Source organism: Colossoma macropomum, unplaced genomic scaffold (genome assembly GCF_904425465.1).
Source record: "Colossoma macropomum unplaced genomic scaffold, Colossoma_macropomum, whole genome shotgun sequence".
NCBI classification, from domain to species: Eukaryota; Metazoa; Chordata; class Actinopteri; order Characiformes; family Serrasalmidae; genus Colossoma; species Colossoma macropomum.
Window position 1 is genome coordinate 12,642,468 of NW_023494809.1, and position 21,491 is coordinate 12,663,958.

Sequence of the window (21,491 nt, forward strand, 5' to 3'; positions counted from 1 at the left end):
TGAACGTGTGCTATACCTGTTTCTGCGGTCCCTTTCTTTAGTTAATGATGGGATAATCTGCCTAATGTATAAACGAGAAAGAGGATAGCCATGTCTCAAAACCGAGGATGCAGTTGTTAAAGGCTGCATTTCTCAGCTGTTATGCCAATTAAGGCTCTCCCATTTTTAGGGTCACGTTTTTCTGATTACATCAGTAAGCCATGATTTGTGGGTGTAGACGATTGAGGCCGTTTTAAAATGTGCGACCACTGATGAGGAGCCTCTGTATACCAGTGCTTGTCAGGTCTCTTCTTTGGCTGCGTCCTTCACTTTGAGACATGATAAGGCAAGACTTATGTTAAGGCAAGGGGGTGAGCGCTAACCATTCTACTTCATTTAGAACACCTGATTCAACTCATCAGCTAATTACGAAAGGACTTCCCAATTTACAGTGAGAGTGGTACAAGAGGGGAAAATGCTAATCTCATCAGGGTTGTTTTGGCCCTCTAGTACTTGAATTTGACTTTCCTGTGTTAAGGACTCTTACCATCTTTGAAGCTCCTCATCTGAGAGCGAGGTGTGACATAGCCACAGTTTAGTGATAGCCAAAGTTTTTGGTATCAGCTTTATGGTTGGCTTTTATTACCAATGAATTTGCTGAAAACAATCCAGAGATGCACTAGGTGCAACAGCAAGTTAGTTATCAGAAAGGGCAAAAGCAGACTGTCCTTTTAGCTGAGTGTCGGTCTCTTTTTGTCTGACTTATGAGAGTGCCTGTTTATTTGTTTCCTTTTGTCTTTTTCATGCAGTTTACTAGGATTTATCAACTTGTCATTACAGGCTTTTAGCTATTTTTGCTAGCTTGCTTGACTTGTCATTTTAGGTACAGTAAAAAGAGTGTAAGCTGTGACTCTGTATGAAAACGAACAGCATTATTTCATTAAAATGAAAAGGTTTCTCATTACATAAGATACTGGATGCCTTATAATTAAGATGTCCTATCATATCTCAAACACTTAAAGGGAAATTCCAACAATGTTTCAAACATTTCTGTACAAAAAAATGGTTAAGATATAAATAAAGTGATCCAGAATGATTTAATTTGGAATGCACTATTCTAGAAAAACATATGGAGTCAGAACTATTCAAAGTGGTGGTGAAAGTCACCAGATGTCCAAAGCATTTAATGACTCTAAAAGCTACATCACAAAGTAGACACTGTTGTACGATAGTTCTGAGATAAAGTTTTGGCCTAAAACATCATTTTCTATCCACATTAACAGCAAAGGTGTGCATGTATAGGGTGTTGTAAGGCAAACAAGTCCCCAAAGAAAAATTAAAGAAAAAGTGAAAAACATTTTTGGCCATTTTCATACATTTTAAATGTATTTCTAATCTTTTATCCTTGCCTCTTGTAAAAGCTTGCCAAGCAGAAAGTCTATGTTGTCATACTGAAGGCAGCGTGCTCCTTCTGCTGAAAAATGGCAAGGGCCTCCCAAAATTGTCCCAAAGTTTACCCAGATAAAAACTCCCAAAGTATGCCCTCTTTGTTTATTAGGAATGCCCTCCATGAGTGAAACTTCATGTGGAGTGAAGTAAGAGAGGAGGGGGATTGGTTTGGGGAAAATAGCAGGAACATGAGGAATACAGTTTGGTGATTTTCACTTCCTTAAGTGAAATAAACATAATAATAATAAACATAATAAACATAAGTTTATTGATTTGAGAAAAATTTCAATGTCATTTTCAAATCTGCACTAACTAATTCAAGTAATGGCTTCCAGCGATCAGGTGTAACAGTGAAAAGGCTCTGTAAACGTTTGTGGGGTTTAAAAACAGTTTTGTTCATCATGGCTTTTCCCAAGTGGACGTGACATGATGACGTCAGTGGAGACCGAATTGGGATTGGGCAAAAAACATACTTCTGAGAGGCAGCGCTGACGCATGCGCGTACGCAGCGTTGCCGTGGAAGAAGTTTCCAAGTGTTAAGGAGCAGATATACCGGCTGAAGAACGTAGTTTATCTATACATAACCAACAATTCAGTCATTCTCTTTGTTACATCCGCAACTTCGTGTGTTTTTGTGTTCTTCGAGCTGTAGTAATATTAATGTTTGTTCGTTCTCACAATGTATGTTAAGTATGGGCCGCCAGTAAACACTGGAAACAGCACGCTGAAACTTTCGTGGCGTCGCAGCAGGAGTGTAACGTTACAGGACCATCAGAGATGAATTTCGGAGTTCCAGCAAATTCACTGTTGTTGTTCCGTGCTTGCGACGAGGGCGACTATGAAAGCGCAAAGCGGATTCTTGAGCCTGCTGGGAATGAATCGGGGAGGCAGTCCAGAACACGTTTGGATTCCGTCTCGGAGTGTAATGTGGACTCCGTCCGGGGAGGACCACCTCTTGTGCCCGTAGATTGTACCGACGAAGAAGGCAACACGGCCTTACATTTTGCCTCCGCTAGTGGGCACGAACAGCTAGTCAGATTTTTACTCCGAAAAGGGGCGTCAGTGGATAGCAGGAATAACTATGGCTGGACACCGCTCATGCAAGCAGCGAGGTGAGGCATATATTTTCTCGGAGGTTAACTTTGTTAAAAGTTTATGTATGCTTATTTTATTATAACCGCGTCTAACAAGTTGTGTTTATATAGCTAGCATTTTTAATCCCCAGACTGCTTTCTTTCGTTACTAATAGTGCTTTGCGGACGTATTCGACCCCCCTTGAGAATGATCAACCGTTTCTGGGTTATATTTTTGAACTGTTTTAAACACTGCCTTCGAAGGCAAAATGTTATTCGTCTGCAGATATTGAAAAAATGAATACCTGAAATATGCTGTTTGCATAAGTATTCCAACCTACAGTATTGTTGTCACCTTTTGCTGCGCTAACAGCTACAAGTCTTTTCTCTATGTTCTAGCTTTGCACACTGGAACACACTGGGGTGATTTACTTCTCTCTATTCATGTTTTCAGATTGATTCATGTTGTGGTCTACAGTTTTCAAATAGTGGTACAAATCCTCACTGGCATTGACTGGTCCGTTGTTGGACTTTTGCCTTTGTTTTTTTAAGCTATTCCAGTATTGCTGCTGAAAGGTGAGCATTCTCCAAAGCTCCAGTTTCTTAGCACACCACCACTGCTGATTCTCCTGCAGTATTTCACTATATTTTTATTTGCTCATCCATTCTTCCCTCACTTTTAACAAGATGCCCTTTCCTTATTGATGAAAAGCATCCCCATAATTTCATAGTGTCACACTTCACTGTAGGGACGTGGCTGCGGTGGACCTCCTATTCGCCTCTCATTCAACTTTTCCGTTCCACCTTAAATGGTGCCGTTGCGCTTTATCAGTAGAAGTTCTGAGACAGAGAACCGGTAGAGAGGAGAATTATCACTTTGCAATTTCTACAGGTTTTCTCAAACGCTAGAGGGCGCTCCCGAGTGAGTCCAAAATGAATGGGTTGAGGTGGAGCATTTGAGCAAAATCATAGTTTATAAATGCTTAAACACTTTTAATGTAAAAGAATGCAGTCATTTCCTGAACACTGAATATCATAAAACATTTCAACACTGCTGTTATATTTTTAAGAGCTTTTAAACTCGAGTTAAAGGAGTTTAAAACGGCGCCTCATCTACGTCCATGACGTCTGTGAGCGCGAACAGCCAATGAGCTGCTCCGCTCGCCAATCAATCATCACGCTCTAGCAGTAATGCCCGCCTCCTGCTGCCCAAAACCCGTTTGCTGTGGAAAAAAGGAAACATGTAGGTGAGATTTCTTTGTTTTTTTAGTGAAATACATCCTTCTACTTTCTAAAATTAAAGAAACGTTCTGGGCAAGTGACTAGAAACTATTTTAACTTTTCGTTTTTAGCCGTTGAGCTCCGTTTACTCCCATTCATTTAGGACTCACTCGCGGGCGCCCTCTGCTGTTTAGCAGTCCTGTTTTTGATATAACGGGGGGAATAGGAAGTGGCCAGGCTCCTCATAAACCGGCTCTGGTTCTGAGAATGCAACGGCCGCACAATTTAAGGTGGAACGGAAAAAATAGAATAAGAAGCTAACTCCAGCTTTGTGCTGTAGGGATGTAAGGATGGTATTTCTTGAGGCACTAGCAATGTTAAGTGTTCGGAATGAAAGAAACCACTTGGTCTTGTTTTCCCACGTTTTAGACGGGTCGCTGTAATGTATGCTAAACGGTTCTTAAGCCATTCTGCATAAAGGATAAACTCTTAATAGTGTGGACAAGTGCAGTTGAGGTACTGTTGGCCTATCTACGGCTTCTCTCACAAGGGATACGTGTCCTTTTTAGTTACAAAATGGGGTAATTCAGTTCCTTGAATACTGATAAATTGGTGCTCACTGTGATTCCCAAAATATTAGACTTTATTTTGTATCCTCTTCCAAATTTTTGCATTTAATTGATAGAATGTATAACTTCATGTTCCTTTGGGTTCACAGCTTGCCCAATGGTCCTTAAACTGATTTTATTCCTAGAAAATGTGGCAGTTGCTGTAATGTTTCACAGATAGAACCCAAATATGTCCAAATAAGATCAATATAAAGCAAGAAAAAAGAAATGGCTGAAATTGTGACTTACATTAATGTTTCCCTTTTTCTTTTATTAGAGCATTCAACATTATAAATAGCCTCATGCCTTCACATTAGCGACAAGCTAACATGGTTGTCATGATACAACGATGCAACACACAACTTGATACAATACAATGCATTATTTTATTACATCCCAAGTATGTAAGCTTCATTTGTAATTCAGAAAATGTTAACTTTCTAGGGAGTTGAATAGATGCGTGTTTGATTTTTACACTTAGTTGATTACAGTGTTAATGTTATTTAGAGGTGTAACGATTCTCCAAATCCACAGTTTGGTAGTTTCTTATGTGTTTCATTTGTTTTGGAGAGTGGGGACAAATAAGAAATTAAAACCATAATTAAAACAGCAAAAGTAAACCTGAAGTACAACCCCATTTACAAAAAAGTTGGGACGCTGTGCAAAATGTGAATAAAAACAAAGTGCAATTATGTGTGTAAATCATTTAAACCCTATATTTAATTGAAAATGGTACAAAGACAACATCAACTGTTGAAACTGTGTTGAAATTGTGTTGTGTGTGTGTTTTAATATATGCCCATTTTGAATTTGATGCCAACAACACACTCCAAAAATTTGGGATGGGGCAACAAGAGACTGGTAAAGTATTGTAATGCAAAATTGGCAACAGGTCAGTAACATGATTGGGTCTAAAAAAGCATCCCAGAGAGGTGGAGTCCTTCAGAGGTCAAGATGAGGAGAGGTTCACCACTCAGTAAGAGTGTGTGGGCAAATAGTGCAACAATTCAAGAATAACATTTTCAATGTAAAATAGCAAAGAACTTTTGCTTTTCATCATCTACGTTACATAACATTAAAACACTCAGAGAATCTGGAGAAATCTCTGTATGCAAGGGACAAGGCCAAAAACCAGTTTTTGCTGCCCATGATCTTTGGGCCCTCAGGCGGCACTGCGTTAAAAACAGACATGATTCTCTAGTGGAAATCACTGCATGGACTCAGGAACACTTCTAAAAACCACTGTCTGTGAAAACAGTCACTGCATCCACAAATGCAAGTTAAAACTCTAAAATGCAAAGAAGAAACCATATATAAACAGGATCCAGAAACACTGCCGTCTTCTCTGGGCCCAAGCTCATTTAAAATTAACTGAGGGGAAGTGGAAAAGTGTCCTGTGGTCTGACGAATCAACATTTGAAATTATTTTTGGAAATCATGGACACTGTGTCCTCTGGGCTAGAGACCACCCAGCTTGTTATCAGTGCACAGTTCAAAAGCCAGTATTCATGATGGTATAGAGGTGCATTAGTGCACATGGCAATGGGTGATGTGCACATCTGTGAAGACACAATAAATAACATTCTGCATGTATTACTACAGCATTGCTCCATGTTAAAAGAGTCTGGGTGCTAAACTGGTCTGCCTGCAGTCCAGATCTGTCACCCATTGATAATATTTGGCACATTATGAAATGAAAAGTATGACAAAAGAGATCCTGTATCAAACAAGAATGGGAAAACATTTCACTTTCAAAACTACAGCAATTGGTCTCCTCAGCAGTTGGTCTCCTCAGTTCCCAAACGCTTACAGAGTGTGGTCTCCTTTGGTCTCCAATTGGTCTCCTCAGTTCCCAAACGCTTACAGAGTGCTGGTAAAAGAAGATGTGATGAAACACAGTAGTAAACATGCCCCTGTCCCAATGTCCAATGTTTTTTGGAACATGTTCTTGGCATTAAATTCAAAATGGGCATATATTTTTCAAAAAAACAATATTTGATATGTTGTCTTTGTAGTATTTTCCTCTAAAATATGGTTTACATGATTTGCATATCATTACATCCTATTTTTATTTACATTCTGTACAGCATCCCAACTTTTTTGGAAATGGGGTTGTAATTGTCATATCTCATTGGATACATTTACATGGTGCCTAACAAAATAAACAAGATTATTATTTATTGTACATAAATAATACATGATCAGAACCAACCGGTACCTGATAGTCCTGCTGTGTTTCATATTTTCTGACTGCCAGGGATGGTACGTACTAAGCGAATATTTCCCGTGCATATGCAGCCTTAGGCCAAGCGATGTATACTAAATGAGTCACCCTGTGCCCCCTGCACATTATGTCACCAAGGCTATATCATCCTGTGACTCACTACAAGCTACCTCTTTTCTTGCTATCAGATTGACAGTGCAGCCCTTCAGCACCGTTTTATAGTGTCAGAGCTTCTAAACTCTTTTAGTCCTCTAAAGGCTATTGCCTACAATTCCTCATCCTTCGGGTAAGTGTCTAGGGCTCCAGAACCCCTGGCTCCAGTGTTGGAATTGGAAGATCTTTGCACTACAGCAAGTTGGTGTGCTACAGCTACTATGCTGCTGGGAGTTTGTACTGGCCAGACAGCATGTATTCCCAGGGCTGCTGCACACAGTGCCCAGTCATACTGGACTCTTACGATGGCCATGACTTGTGACTTTTGTGCCTTGGGTTAGACTTTGTCCATGTGGTGCCAGGTAACCCATGTATAAACTGCACAGTCATTACTTTAGCTTGCTGCCTTGAGAGGTTAGCATGTCTGGAAGCTGGGAGCAAAGCTGCACTGCCAGAGCCACTGTGCTTTGTAAGGAAGGCGGCTCAGTGGCTTCTAGGTGGAGTGGAGAAGAAGCTTCTTAAGAAAAAATGGTCCAGTGTGTTAAGTAACAGCTTTCTGGGGCCTTGGCTCAGCTAAGAATCCTTTTCATAGAACTTATTAAACAAGCTTGGCGCCTAGTGTGAGCCACAGGCTAAACAAACTGACAAGAGCAAGTAATGATGAATAGTTTTGATAGTTTCAGGTAGCACCACTGCAATTCTTGTACAACTCTCTACGATGTGTGTGTGTGAACTGAGATTTTTGAGCCTAAATTACATCAAAAACAAGTACAGGGAGCGACAGAGGGCTGTGGACCATGCAAATGAGGCCTACCTTGGCTTTCCTGATGAAACTTCTCAGTCCTCATTTTATTAACCAGTCAGTCAGCCTGCAGTGTACACCGACAGGTCAGACCCCAGGAGATAGCTCTTATGTCCTGTCAGGGTGTTGAAGTGCAACAGCTCTGCTGTAAAGGTGCGGAAGACCTTTTTGGAAGCTAAATGGGGCTCTCCTCTCTCAAAGCAACATCTTTCACACTGGCTGATGGAGGCGATTGAGCTGGCCTACGCAGCTGCCAACTGTCCATTGTCCAAAACTGGCACTGGTCGCTCTATCAGTGGAGTTTCCACATTCTGGGCCACGTTGAAAGCGGTTCCTATCATTGACATCTATGCAGCAGCCACACAGTCTACGCCCTGCACTTTTTTTCAGTTCTATAATCTTGTCCTGTCCCTTGCCACGGGCTGTGTCTGATGCACTTCTCATGATGGAGTGGGCACAAGTCATCAAATCAGTAATACAGCTCCTGGCAGTCAGGAAATCCAAAACATAACGCTGGTTACAAAGGTAACTGTAGTTATGTGAGTAGTGGATGACCACCAGGGTTCCTGGTCACTTGGAGTGAGCGAGAAGTTTCAGGACTTTAACGAAGTTTCGAAGTGAGCCATGGAATGACATAGCCTTGGTGACATCACATGCAAACGTGCCATGGTGACTTATTTGGTATACGTCCCTCGGTGTAAAGCTGCATACGCAGGGAAATATCCACTCAGTAAGTACTGCTCCTGGAGGTCGTTCACTACTCACAACCACGTTACATTCATAACTAGCGTTTTGGATGGTAATCAGACTCACTTCCACACCACACTACCAGTGAAGATGTTGGGATTTTGTCATATATGGGGTTTATAATATAATGTCAGTGACCTATATTTCCTTTCAGTGGAGTGAAGTCAGTTCAGTTTTGATTCACTGAAGTGGATTAACTGTGTGTATTCCTCTGCAGGTTTGGACATCTAAACGTGGCTCACATCTTGCTGGAGAATGGAGCAGAGATCAATGGCAGGAATCGCATGGGTGCTAGCGTGCTCACAATGGCAGCCCGTGGAGGCCACACTCATGTGGCCAAACTCCTCCTTGAGAATGGAGCCTTTGTGGACGAATTTGACCACCTTTCTGCAGTTGAAGGAAATACTAACGGCAATAACAGTAACCACAGTGATAATGGGAAGAACTTCTTAGATATTACATCCTTATTGGTTAGTGCTCAGCATGGTCATGAGGCCATGGTGAGACTGCTTTTAGAGTGGGGTGCTGATGTGAACTTTTCTCAGAAGACGACGGGCTCAAGTGCGCTAATGCTGGCCACGTTGAACGGGAAGGCTAGCATAGCTCAGCAGCTAGTAGAGCGAGGTGCTGACCCTGACCATATCAATGTTTTGTCTAAAACGGCTTTTGAAGTGGCACTACAGCTTAAACATAAAGAGGTGAAAAGCTATCTTGACTCAATTACAACAGTTCGTCCACAACCAGGTAAGACCAACAGATGTGATATGTTCTAGAGCAGGCATGGGGTGCCTTTGTGCTTAACATAATCTTCTAGTGTCAAATCTGACATATTTTAGCCCTGTGCAGAATGTCCCCGACTTGACCAATGTAGTGTTTAGGTTAATGAAGATTACTAAACTAGTAGATTTGGTTTTTTTGATGTATTTTCAACTCTGTTAAAAAGTAGTTTGAATACAATGTTTATATGTTCTTATACTATACAAGGGGGATAAGGTTGCTTCTAGCCCATCTTACAGTCACTTAATTGTTGTGAAAAATTGACCATGTCTGGAAACTGTGGATCAGTAGAATAGACCCTTCTCACAGTTGCTGCATCGTCACACCTGGCTGTAAATAGTAAGGCAAGGAGGTTTTGTAAATAGCACTTTTTAAACACAAAGGCAGTTCAATTTTGCTTTACATAAATAAAATCAAAAGGAACATCAAAAGGAAAAATTCAGACAAACTGTTTGAGTGAAGATCAAAAAAGTAGCATTGTCAAATTTCTACCTCCACCGTTTAACAGAGCTGCACTGGAGATTCTCACTCAAATCTTCTTTTGGGCAAGTCTCGGTGCACCCAATAGAGTGGTTGACGCATCTGGTAGATCCCTTCAACATGTATGAAATGCTAGGATGGCTTGGCCAAAGCACATTGCGTAAAAGTTAAAAACAGTTAAACTTTGTATGACCATGCATGGTCTGCCTCAGTGTACTCAGTGCCTGCACTCGCCACTGAGCTGTGTGCAGCCAAAATCCATGTTTGTACTGCGAATCCCGTTGAAAATAAGGCGTTTAAAAGCAAATCTTTCAATTTTATGCATTCAGTGTGAAAGCAGCTGTGTTCAGATGGCGCAGTGTCTTCTGCAAAAACATCCGCATCAGAACTGCAAGGAATCCGCCCTAAGTTTTGCTGAGCAGAGCGGAGCGAAGTGTTAGGGGCAGGAAGCTAAAGGAAGATAAAGTTTTCCATCAAGTTTTAATTCTTCCTGTTCAGCCCATGTGAATGTTAGCAACGTTAGCAAGTTGAACAGCATAACCAGCGAAGAACCCCAACTTTGTATTTCTGCATTAAACTACTCACTAAGCTACTCAAGCAAACACATAACATTGTCACAACGTTCTCTACTTTCTTACAACATTGCTACAATGTTGTCAGAAGGTGGTGCTGTTTTGCATTGTCTGAACAAGGTTGTCACAATGTTGTCATTATTCATTAACGTTGCCATATGGTGTTATGACTACCTGTTTGGCAACTAAGCACAATCCCATGGAGTTCCATGCACAACATGTTGAAACCTGCGGTTTAAATCGGATAGTCTTTGATCGAAACTAGCAAGCTAGTGTTTTTTTTTGTTTTGTTTTTTTTTTTTTTTTTTTGTTTTGTTTTTTTTTATAAACCTCTGCATGTATTTTTTCCCTTCAGTTGACATGCTTGCTACTTAAAAATCAATTCTAATAACCTAATCGAGTACCCTAGTCTAATAACCGCCTTGCCTGATGAGCAACAGGCATCTGTAATATGTATACCATGTCGGCTAAATCTAATTTCATAGTTATAATGCGTATTGCATTGTGAAATTGCTTACCCAGCCCTAGTTACCAGGCTAATATGTATTTGGTCAGAGAATGCACCCTTGTGGGGAAAGTTCTAGATCACCAACATCCAATAGTATTTGCTAACCAGATAGCTTTAGATGTTTATCCCAAACAAAGCTAGCTAGCTAATGTTCGAGAAAATTGCCATTTGTGGATGTTTTTAAGGTGGTGTTTAAGTGATTACTGGGGGAAACAGTTATCCCTAATTTTTAAACGTATTACGGTCACTTTTTTCTGCCTGCTTTTATTTGGGCTTAAATGGGCTTCATAACTGATCATACGCTGAAAAAAAATTAACTGAATTAACATCTGGTGGTGAATTTCCTGTTAATATTATGGTTATGTCATCTTACTATGCTGGAACCTTTCTATTTTTTTTTGCATAGAAATTAAAGCACTTTAGCATTTCTTTTATAACCCTGGTAACTCATCAACATTTTTAATTATTATTTTTTCCTTTCTGTTCTTTAATCCTGAATAGATGCTGAAAAGAAAAGACCTGATGTTTTCAGTGCTTTAAAGCTAGGTGGGTAACACGGAGCACATGAGTAACATCTGAACAACGTTACATTAATGTAAATGTTGGTTAAATTATATAAATCCAAATACATTTTGGAGAAAAAAATGTCGGGATAAATATGATCAATTTGTATGTTTGTGTGTTATAGGAAATGCTCAGCTGGTGAAGGAGATATTAGAAGAGGATCCATCGCAGGTGAACATGGCTAATGCAGATGGAGCATCTCCTTTAATGATTGCAGCTGTGAGTGGACAGCTAGAGGTGGTGCAGCTGCTGGTGGAGAAGAATGCAGACATTGACAAACAGGATGGGGTCCATGGCTGGACAGCTCTTATGCAGGCCACATATCATGGGTAGGACACACACACAGTGTATACTCAGAAAGAAGAACAACAGATGATTTTGAGTCAAAGATAGATTGATTGATGTGTTGTGATGGTGCCTACATAGTATTAGCTAAATAATATAGCTACATTAATACTTTGTTGAACCCATAAAGAAAACTACATTGTTGGCGGTGCCGTGCTTAACGCCACTTCCCCAAAGCTTGGCATTGTGCGTTTTGATCTTAGGCTTGTGTGCAACTCCCTGGCCATTAAAACCTATTTGGTGAAGCTCCTAATGTGCAATTCTTTTGCTGATGTTGCTTCCAGAGACAATTTGGAATTCTTTAGTGAGTGATTCAACAGAGGGGAGGCACTGTGCGCTTTAACACTCGGCAGCCCCACTAAGATAAATTAAAATGAAAACTGAGCTTACTGGGCATGTCATGCTTTTGTTATGTCACTCTGGTGGACCTTTCATGTTGAACTTTGGCTTCATATTATTTGTCCTCAGAACTGAATTTTGTGGATAGTTTTGTGTTTTGTGGTGCTGCTGGCAATTAATATTTTCACTTTAGACTAGTGCCACAGACTCTGAACAGATAGGACATGTTGGTTTTAAACTTGAAACGGAGAAAAAACAGTTCTGTTAGTTGTTTATGAACACTTTTGTTATCCGTCATCAACTTTCCTTTTTTTTCTTCCCTACTCAGACCTGAAATAAGAAATAAAATGAAAAATCTGCAAAAATACCAGATATTTAGCCTTGTATTCTCTATTCTGATCAGCAGCCTTTAGCAAACCCATTTACATAATGAAGTGCATTGGATAAACTGCAACATAGAAATACTACAGAAACCACACTGGTTCATGCTCATTCATGTCGTTGAAATATGACTTTTTTCATTAATGAACTGTAGAGCATCTTGCTTAGCTATTTTTAGTGTATTAGAGTATCTTTATGATTTTCTTCCTTTAAGTGAAAAGAGAGGATAAACACATCAGGACTGTTTCTAAACGTCAGTGAATATATGCGTACATGTGAGCAGTTCTTTGTGTCTGCCGTTGTACGAGTTGCAATAATATAGTACATTAGTAATCACATAAATAAAAAATATGACTACAGTAAAATACATCCAGAGAAAATACAAGACATGAAAAATGGAGATCAGTGATATTACTGTACTACACATGTTTCAAGATACTCACATTTATATGTTATAAAGCTGATTGGAAATGGCTTCAGTGACTTTTTTCAGTGTTGTTTGTTATGTTGTGTTTGGAACAATGTATTTCTGAAATCTTTCCTCAGTTGCACAAGCATATCATAGAGGCAATGGTAGACATATCCTAAATGGTTAAAAATGGGCATATTGTTGTGCTAATTTGTAGCCATGCATGCTCCCTAAACATGTAACATGCAATTTAGTGATTTACGTGGCTATTAATGCATCCCAGTTCGAAATTTTAAACTGTCATTTCATGTAATTCAAGAAAATACACCATCAGTCTCAGTGTTGTTGTTTTAAATCAGTACAAAAAAATCAGTCTACCACTTGATTTCTGACTGGATTTTAAAATTCTTAAAGATGGAATTTACTGAAATTTAAGTGTACCTCTTTCTTTATTTTGTCTTTTGTCTGCAGGAATAAGGATGTCGTGAAATATCTGCTGAATCAGGGAGCTGATGTAAATCTAAGAGCCAAAAATGGATATACAGCCTTTGATCTTGTGATGCTATTAAATGACCCAGGTGAAACCCTCATACTACTGGTGAAGTAATAACTTTTTTTATCTGGGCACTGACTTGCAGTTTATGTAGCTCAATAGTTTAATTTCCCTGTTATATATTCATTTCAGACACTGAGCTGGTGAGGCTTTTGGCTTCTGTGTGTATGATGGTAGATAAAGACAAGAGTAAACACAGAGGCAAGACGCTGATCAAGAAGCGCCTGTCTGCCAATGTACCGGAACCACCAGATGATAAAGGTGGCCTGAAGGTGGGGCTCACACACTTGGTTCACACTGAAATGGCCCGTTTACAAAACATTTATGAATCCACTTTGACCTGTATTTGAACGAAAACAGTGCAAAGGCAAGATATTTACTGTTTTATCTTATCAACTTTGCTATTCGTAAATATACAGTCATTGTGAAATTGATGCCTGCAACACATTGCAAAAAAGGTATTTTTAAAGGTTTTCAGTCATGTCTGGTTATAAAAGGAGCATCCAGGAAAGACTTATTCCTTTATAAGTGAGGATGGGTTGAGGTTACTTTGGCAAAAATGCATCAGCAAAAATATCCAACGGTTTTAAAATAATGTTTCTCAGCCAGGGATTGCTAGAATTTAAAGTATTTCACTCTCTACAGTGCATAATATTCTGAAAAGATTTAGGGAATCTAGAGAAATCTCTGTGCATGAAAGACAAGCCCAAAAACTGCAAATGCATGCCTGTGACCTTTGACCCCTCAAATGGCACTGCATTAAAAACCAGCATTCTTCTGTGTTGGATATCACAGCATGATCTTCTAGGCAGCATCTTTTTCATGGACACCCATGCTTGTTTCAACATGACAACACCGAGCCACATTCTGCACGATACAACAGAATGCCTGCATGACCTGCATGAGTGCAGATGCTGGACTGGCCTGTCTGCAGTCCAAACCTGTCTCTCACTGAAAATGAGTATTGCATTGTAAAGCTCAAAATATGACAACAAAGGCCCCATACATTTGCGCAGCTGAACAAAATTGTGATTTAACACAGCGACGAACATGCTACTGTCTTTTTTTGGAAAGTGTTGCAGGCAGCAAATTCGGAATTAGCATATAATTTACCGAAATAAGACAAAATATCAAATATACTTTTGTACTGTTTTCAGTTTAATACAGAACTGTACCAACAGAATTTACTAATCACTGCTTTCCGTTTTTTAATTAGCATTTCACGTACTGTCCTGACTGTTTTGGAATTGTGTTTGTATTTCTGATAATGTTTTTGTACAGTACATGCATTTAACATTGGCGGTTATAAAATTAACGCTTAACATGTTGCTTTAGGATGTCCATAGGAAAGCATTTTTTATGTGAATGTATTTGTTTTATATAATTTTAAAAAGCTAAAAGATGAGCTTTCAACTCCCTCTCTTGTATATATTTTTGTAAATAAACATGTTGCCATAATTTTAAAATAAAATTCCAGCCCAGTCTGTCCCACACCTTCCAAGTGTAAATAAATCTGAATTTTAAAGCAAAATATGAAGCTGAACTTCATATTCATATGAAAAAAGACTCCGGGGGAAAAAACAGTTCTGTTCAAAATTGTTTCATGCAAATAAAGAAAAATACAGGAGCTGTTTTTTTTTGTTGTTCTTAAGTAAACAAACTTTAGACTTAAACATCTTCCTATTTTGGTTTGGTCCAGAGATGTAACTAATTTTTTCTTTCAGAAAGTAGCAAAAAATCCAAAATGACGAAAGCACCATGCATTTACTATTGTGCAAAGTGCAAAATAAGGATAATGAAATATAAAAGGAATATTTGATGAGAAATCAAATTTCCTTCATTTTCTGCTTATCCAAGTAGTTAATCAGCTAAGACAATGTCTGTAGAACTGTGTTGTGATCTGTGAGAATTTCCAGTATACGTTCCAGTGGCTGCCTGCATGGTGGTCAACCAAAGTGGCCTGGATCCTACCTTATTTACTTTATCATACCACGGAATTGCCTTGCTCCTTTGGTTCTCATGACACTGTTTACCCTATGCTTTTCTTTTTCTTTTGGTTCCCTGTTACCTCTCTAGTCCTGGTGGAACCGGATGTCAAATCGGTTTCGTAAGCTGAAGCTAACGCACACACTGAGGCATGGGCTCTCTCCCAATCGCTTAGCTCCTTTCCCTGATGACCAAGAGGTTCCACTGGATGCCACTATGAAGGCGGAGCGTAGGCCGGACTCAAACAGCTCTGATCCCAGTGGTACAGTGGCACCCTCTGCTGGAGCTGCTATCAATGACATCACCATTGCATGGACTGCTAAGAGCAAAGACAGTGGTATGATGATGATCATTAATCATGATACTCTTTATTGAAGTGATAAGATTTCAGATGGGCGGCGCTTACTTTTTCCACATGATTTAAGTTTTCAGTCTCAAGTGAGGCTTATTCGGACAAAATGAATTTAGTTTAATTCTGACATTGTAATCTGGAAGGGAAACCGTTGGCAGTGTATGTGTCATTTACTGAAGAGAACGCTAGATAAAAGTAAAAAAAAACATTATAACCAATATTAACTTCACAAATTCTTTCACATTTTACAAAAAAACATTTATGATGTATGATAGTCAATTGTAGTATTTTGCTTTTTTTTAAGGTCTTGGCAGAACCAGCAGTGAGAAAGATGACTTTGTGATTACCACAATGGTAAATATAGAATTCGTTGGAATTAGAGATGCAGTAATACCATGTTTTCTTTTTCCTGACACAATACTGAGACCTTTAGAATCAGTCACTCCAATACTGATCCAACATTTCTTGTTTAAAAGTTCCTAAGCTTTAAAATGAGTTATTTTTAACTGAAGCACTTCACTTTAGATGAGCATCTAAAAGAAAGCTAAGTAACATTGCTAATGAGTGAACGTGTGGTGTTTTCATTTTAAATTTGTTACAAGACTATTCTTCTAATACCTGATCCGGCATTTTCTGCTGATATTGGCCTGATACCGTTACCGTGAATGCATATATAATTATCTCTACACTTCCTCTTACTTTAGCTAAGAAATGGTGCACCTCTGACCCGCTTGCCCAATGACAAGCTTAAGGCAGTCATCCCACCCTTCCTACCGCCGTCCAACTTTGAGCCATGGAACTCCGACCGCTCACGGGTGATGAAAGAGGGGGGCAAGACCAGTGAGCAGCCTCGCCTGCCCATGCCTCAGAGACCCAGCAAAGCCAACTTCAGCAGCAGTGGAAACTCTGATATTGTAAGCATTCAGACAGGCTCTGTCTATGACGGTATTGAGATGTTTGACAAAGGCTCTTGTCAGTGAATCCATGGCAACAGCATAAAATTTTTAGTCTGTACTGTATTTCATTTAAACTGAACTGTATTTCATTGAAACAGTATGAGATTCATCTCGTATGAAATTCATAGTGATGTTTAGAAGTGATAATTATAAGCGAATAATCCTGGTTCAAAAAAAAAGCTTCCATTTATGGAAGCTCGGCTTTGTGTTGAGCTTAACAGCCCTTAATTGTGATAAAACCCACAGGAATGCTTGGCCTCTTGTGGCTTAAATCTTTGTCTTCCGCTGTTAGTGTTTACATGTATGAGCATGTGGTGTGTATTTGCTTGTATGTCTTTTCTAATTGTTTGAATGCTTTTTGCTGTTTTAGACATCCATAAGTCGAGTAGTGAGTAGATCCATGAAGTTTCCCAGCATCAGTAAAGTGCCATCTTCCTCCCCTTCCAACTCGGGAAATTATAACTCTCCTCACTCATCTGGGGGATCCAACGGAGTAGGAGGAGTCAACCGCCATGCATCAGACTCTCACAACCGCTCAGGTACTGTTTATAAACACGTGAACCACACCCTATGTTCAGTGCCCTACACAAATATTGGCACCCTGGTAAGGGTGAGCAAAAAGAACTGTAAAAACATGATTTTATTGCTTATCCTTTTGATCTTGCCAGAAAAAAGGCTCTGCTGTCAAGGACCAACAAACTATAGCGCATGCAGTTTTTGCCAGACATTACTGGAACTTTCAGTAGGGCTGTGTTCTATGGTCAGATGAGACCAAAATAGAGCTTTTTTTTTTTGGCGTAGACAGAAAGATAACAATGCAAATAAGTACGTCATCCAACACTTTACTTCACAGTGTGGATCTGTTATTTTATGGGGCTGGACAGCTTGTTTGGATATATGGTATCATGGACTCCATCAAGTACCAGCAGATATTAATGCAAAACCTGACTGCTGCATCATCCAGGAACCTTAAACTAGGCCGTTGTTGGATCTTCCAGCAGGAGGGTGATCCATAGCAGACTTCAAAATCAGTGAAAAAATCTTTACAGACCACAAAATCAAGGTTTTGCCAACCCATGGGCACCCCAGTCTCCTGACCTAAATCCCATAGAAAATGTGTTCGATGAGCTGAAAAGGAGTTTAAGTATTACATACACGCATGCGCACACATTGCCTCAGATTGACCTTTTATTTTCTGTCTTACATTTTCTGGATCAAACCCCCTGACTTCCCAGGAGGCAGTGCATCTGACAGTGTGCTGTCTCAAATTGCTGCCCAGAGGAAGAGGGCTGCAGGCCTGCTTGATGTTAAAGCTCCGGCTCCAGAGGCATCCAGCCCTGCTCCCACGCCCCTGCCAACAGTGCCTGATACTAGCCTCCCCAGCCTCCAGAGCAACCCCAGCCTGGTGGCTAGTGACTTCCACTCCAGACGGGTATGCTCCTGCTCAGGTTCAGGTCAAGGGGTCACCATGCATACACAGAATTAGTGCATAAACTGAAAAAAACGAGCAGTGCATTTCTACGTGCAGAGTCTGATTTGTGTTTTCTTTTGCATGAAAATGAATGTACATTTAGAACCACTACTAACCATGGTACACAAACTCCTAGTGGTAGAAAAATGTAGTCATGGGTAAATTTAGTGTCTACCATTTCAGATGAAATGATTGTCGACTGTGTTGTTTATATAGATGAAATGCAGGCAAATGACACAGATGACAGCTATGTAAGGTTTTAGCAAATGTAAGGTAAAAAGGCACATATAAACATTGTGATGATGCAGACAGTGGCTAACCTTACCTTGCTTGAAGCTCTGCCATAAGTGAGTTACTGGGAGCTTGTTGCTGGCAAGGCATTAAAGCTTTTTATCTACACTTTCTTGATATCAGAAATGTTATGTCAAGACATAATGTTATCGGTACTAGTAAATATGAAATTTGAAATGTAAATAATTTTTCTAAAATGTTAGTTTGACTTTTGTCAGTAGGAAATATGTTGCTGCATTTACAAATTTAGATAGAACTAGTAAAAATTTGTGCCTCCCAATTCATTTTCATGGTAGAAATAATTTAACAAAAAAAAAATCAGTTAAAAAATAATAATTATGACATGATAAAATGTTTATTACTTGTTCTAATTAAATTAGGGTTTGTAGATGGACATTGTTTACCATAGATGGGAACTTGTGGGCATCTCTGTATGTAAATAAATCTAAAGTAAAGCTTGGGTACGAGCAGAGCAGCATAGAATGTGTAGCACGTATCATTATTATGTCCAAGAATCTGAAAAAGCTTCTGTTATACATTTGCACCATATTGCAGAAAGTCAGGAAGGAACCTCATAGCACTGATGTTTCATTAAATAATGACAGAGTTTATGAATGATTATTGTTGTTATTATAACCCTTTTTTGTTAGATCATGCTATATTGTTACTTGCATATTATATATATTTCCGTCAAATGATTTACGATAAAGTAGACTATCTTAGCTTCAGCAAAAAGTTGCTTTTAAGCAGAGTGAAGTGCCTATTGTTCACTATTTAACCAATAAATCTCCCCCCAGAAGGTGGACCTAAAGAAGAGGCCGCAGTCTGGGAATTCTTCCACGTCCAAGAGCACATCCCCCACCCTGACCCCATCTCCCTCCCCGACCCCGAAACCTCCCACTGGGGACACGCTTTCTTCAGCATCCTCCCAGCCACGTTCCAAAAGTAGTGGTGGATCCAGCAGTGGCACCATTACTGATGAGGGTCAGTTTGAGGGAAATTAAGTGCTTGGGTTGTATAGACTAAATGGTGGTTTGTTATTTGTGTCATTATTCATTCATTATTTTCCTTCTGTAGTTTAATAAATATTTAAAAATGTTTTTACAGATGAGCTGTCAGGGATCCTGAGAAAACTTTCTCTGGAAAAATATCAGCCCATCTTTGAAGAACAGGAGGTATGAGTTTGATTGTCTGTAATGATAAACCTTGTCCACATCATTCAGTCTGCAGTCTGCAAGCGAGTGATTCAAATTGATTTTATGCTGAAGAAGCCAATAACTATGTCTGTGTTTGGCACAGGAACACAGTCCCAAGTCTGAGAATAAGCATGTGCAATACTGTTAACAGATACATTACACATCTGCATTTATTTATTACTTCTCTGTGACATTTACAGTTCATCTTGTAACTGCAGGTAGACATGGAGGCCTTTTTGACTCTGACTGATGGAGATCTGAAAGAGTTGGGGATTAAAACAGATGGACCCAGACAGCAGATCTTAGCAGCCATTTCTGAACTTAATGCTGGCAAGGTATCAATCCCCCTCCCTTTCCCTTTTCTCTTTTTCATTCTCTTCATAGCTGGTAACTCTGAAATCGTATACTGTTTTCCTTGTACAGTATTACATACTGTATAGATGTGTTTGTACCCAAAAAGTACACTAATTTGCCAGTTTATTAGTATTATTACACCCACCTGCTACCTACATGCAGTGGCCATTTTGTTAGGTTAGGAAAAAGGTAAAGGAAATGGTACAAAGTTTTGTTATGTTCCTTATAAACTGCCAACTCAATGTAGTGCATCCTGTTTTCAGTTTCTGTTGTTACAATGAACTATTTAATTTTAGGGGAGAGAGAGACAATTACTGCAGGAAACTATCCATAATTTCCAGTCTTCTTTTGGGAGCAGTGCCAGTAACCACCGACCGGCAGGCTGTTCACGTTGTGAGTGTACACAAACATCATCCTTCTGACATTTACTCTGTATTTGGAATGTTCATCTTCATGTATTCTTTGCTATTAGAGTTTATCTGGCAGTTTCCATAGACCTTTCCTTTCTGTTCATTTCCTAAGCTCCAACAGGTTGGGCCAGGCATCAACTTCACACCCCTAACAAGAGGTAACACCTAGCCAGATGAGGAATGCCAGAATGGAGTGTTCTCACAGTGCTGGTTTCAGAACTTTGAGTTCTGTCAGTGTTCCAGTTTTTATTCAAATTGTGAAAGGCAGTGCTGAAAAAGGAGCTACTGAAAGATCTAACTTTTCTGACAATGTACAACCAGACTACTTGCATTGTCCTATCCAGACCAACCACCAGAGGGCACTGAAGTGTCTCAGATGACCTGAACTGGCAAGCTTGGTTAAGCAGTCATGTCAGGGCTTCTAAAAATACATGCACGTCTTATTTGGGTCAAGAATGTGTGTTTTTTTCCCCCCTTTTCAGTGATTGAGCTGTTAGATGATGTGTCTAAGGCCAAATGAGGGAAAATGAAAGAGGTTTTTATGAATCATGCTTTTAGTTCATGTGAGCAGTCAGTAAGGTCATGATGAGGAGCACTGTCATGCAGTATTAGACTGTTTCATGGAGTTCATTTTGGTTATCTTTAAAATTTGTATGGTTCATGTTCAATGTCCAGTTAACATTTTTCAAGAAACTGGTGGTACTTACTGGGGATGATTATTGTTAGGCCATTCACAGTATATAAAGTTATAAACTAAAAGGTACAAATGATTACAAATTTTTGCCAATGTATGCCAAAACATATAAAACTTATAAATCTGCTTGTTTACAGTATAAATGAATACATATCGACACATGCTTTAGTATAGTGATACACTGCAGTATTTAAATTTTAAAGAAATTAGTGTTCTGCATCTATGTTTACTAGGATTTTTTGGAAAAATGCTTCATAGTAGATTTGGATATTAGTGTAAAAGCTGCACGATGAGCAGATCACAGACAAATCATTCATAGACTGCTGATGTTAACTTGTCAGAGGTGGATCATTCATCATATCTTCTGTTTTAATGTGCAGTTACTTTGTATTTTATATGTATCTCATAGTATCTCAGATTATTATGATTGTAAAGTGTATGATGTATTTATGAAGGCCGTGTAGTATAGTACATTGTAGTATTACAATGGACTACAATTTTACAGGATTACAATTTGTTTGTGTTGTCAAAAAAAAGTGTGCAGCACTTTATACCTGTCACAATATAAAGAAAATGCTTTAATTTGTTAAAAAAAAA

At 39.3% G+C, this 21,491-nt stretch overlaps 1 protein-coding gene across 2 annotated transcripts; it reads left to right on the forward strand.

Moving 5' to 3' along the window:
* Nucleotides 1–2,205: 2,205 nt before the first annotated feature.
* Nucleotides 2,206–21,491, forward strand: LOC118798831 (ankyrin repeat and SAM domain-containing protein 6-like). Of its 2 annotated transcripts, none has more exons than XM_036558403.1 (16): nt 2,206–2,540; nt 8,474–9,000; nt 11,095–11,139; nt 11,282–11,486; nt 13,103–13,209; nt 13,317–13,456; nt 15,261–15,507; nt 15,827–15,876; nt 16,227–16,436; nt 16,849–17,017; nt 17,714–17,910; nt 19,038–19,224; nt 19,348–19,415; nt 19,655–19,771; nt 20,087–20,183; nt 20,313–21,491. In XM_036558403.1, the coding sequence occupies exons 1-16, from the start codon at nt 2,206–2,208 to the stop codon at nt 20,360–20,362; spliced, it is 2,751 nt and encodes a 916-aa protein (XP_036414296.1). In that variant the 3' UTR covers nt 20,363–21,491. The 2 variants fall into 2 exon arrangements, with proteins under 2 accessions (XP_036414296.1, XP_036414297.1); XM_036558404.1 differs by lacking the exon at nt 2,206–2,540 and adding an exon at nt 2,965–3,077.

Bases quoted from the DNA above. Each gene is read 5' to 3' on its own strand.
- LOC118798831 (XM_036558403.1), top strand. From the start codon at position 2,206: ATGAATTTCGGAGTTCCAGCAAATTCACTGTTGTTGTTCCGTGCTTGC. The intron at 15,508-15,826 runs GTATGATGATGA...CTTTTTTTTAAG, and splicing joins TGCTAAGAGCAAAGACAGTG to GTCTTGGCAGAACCAGCAGT. The intron at 16,437-16,848 runs GTAAGCATTCAG...TTGCTGTTTTAG, and splicing joins GCAGTGGAAACTCTGATATT to ACATCCATAAGTCGAGTAGT.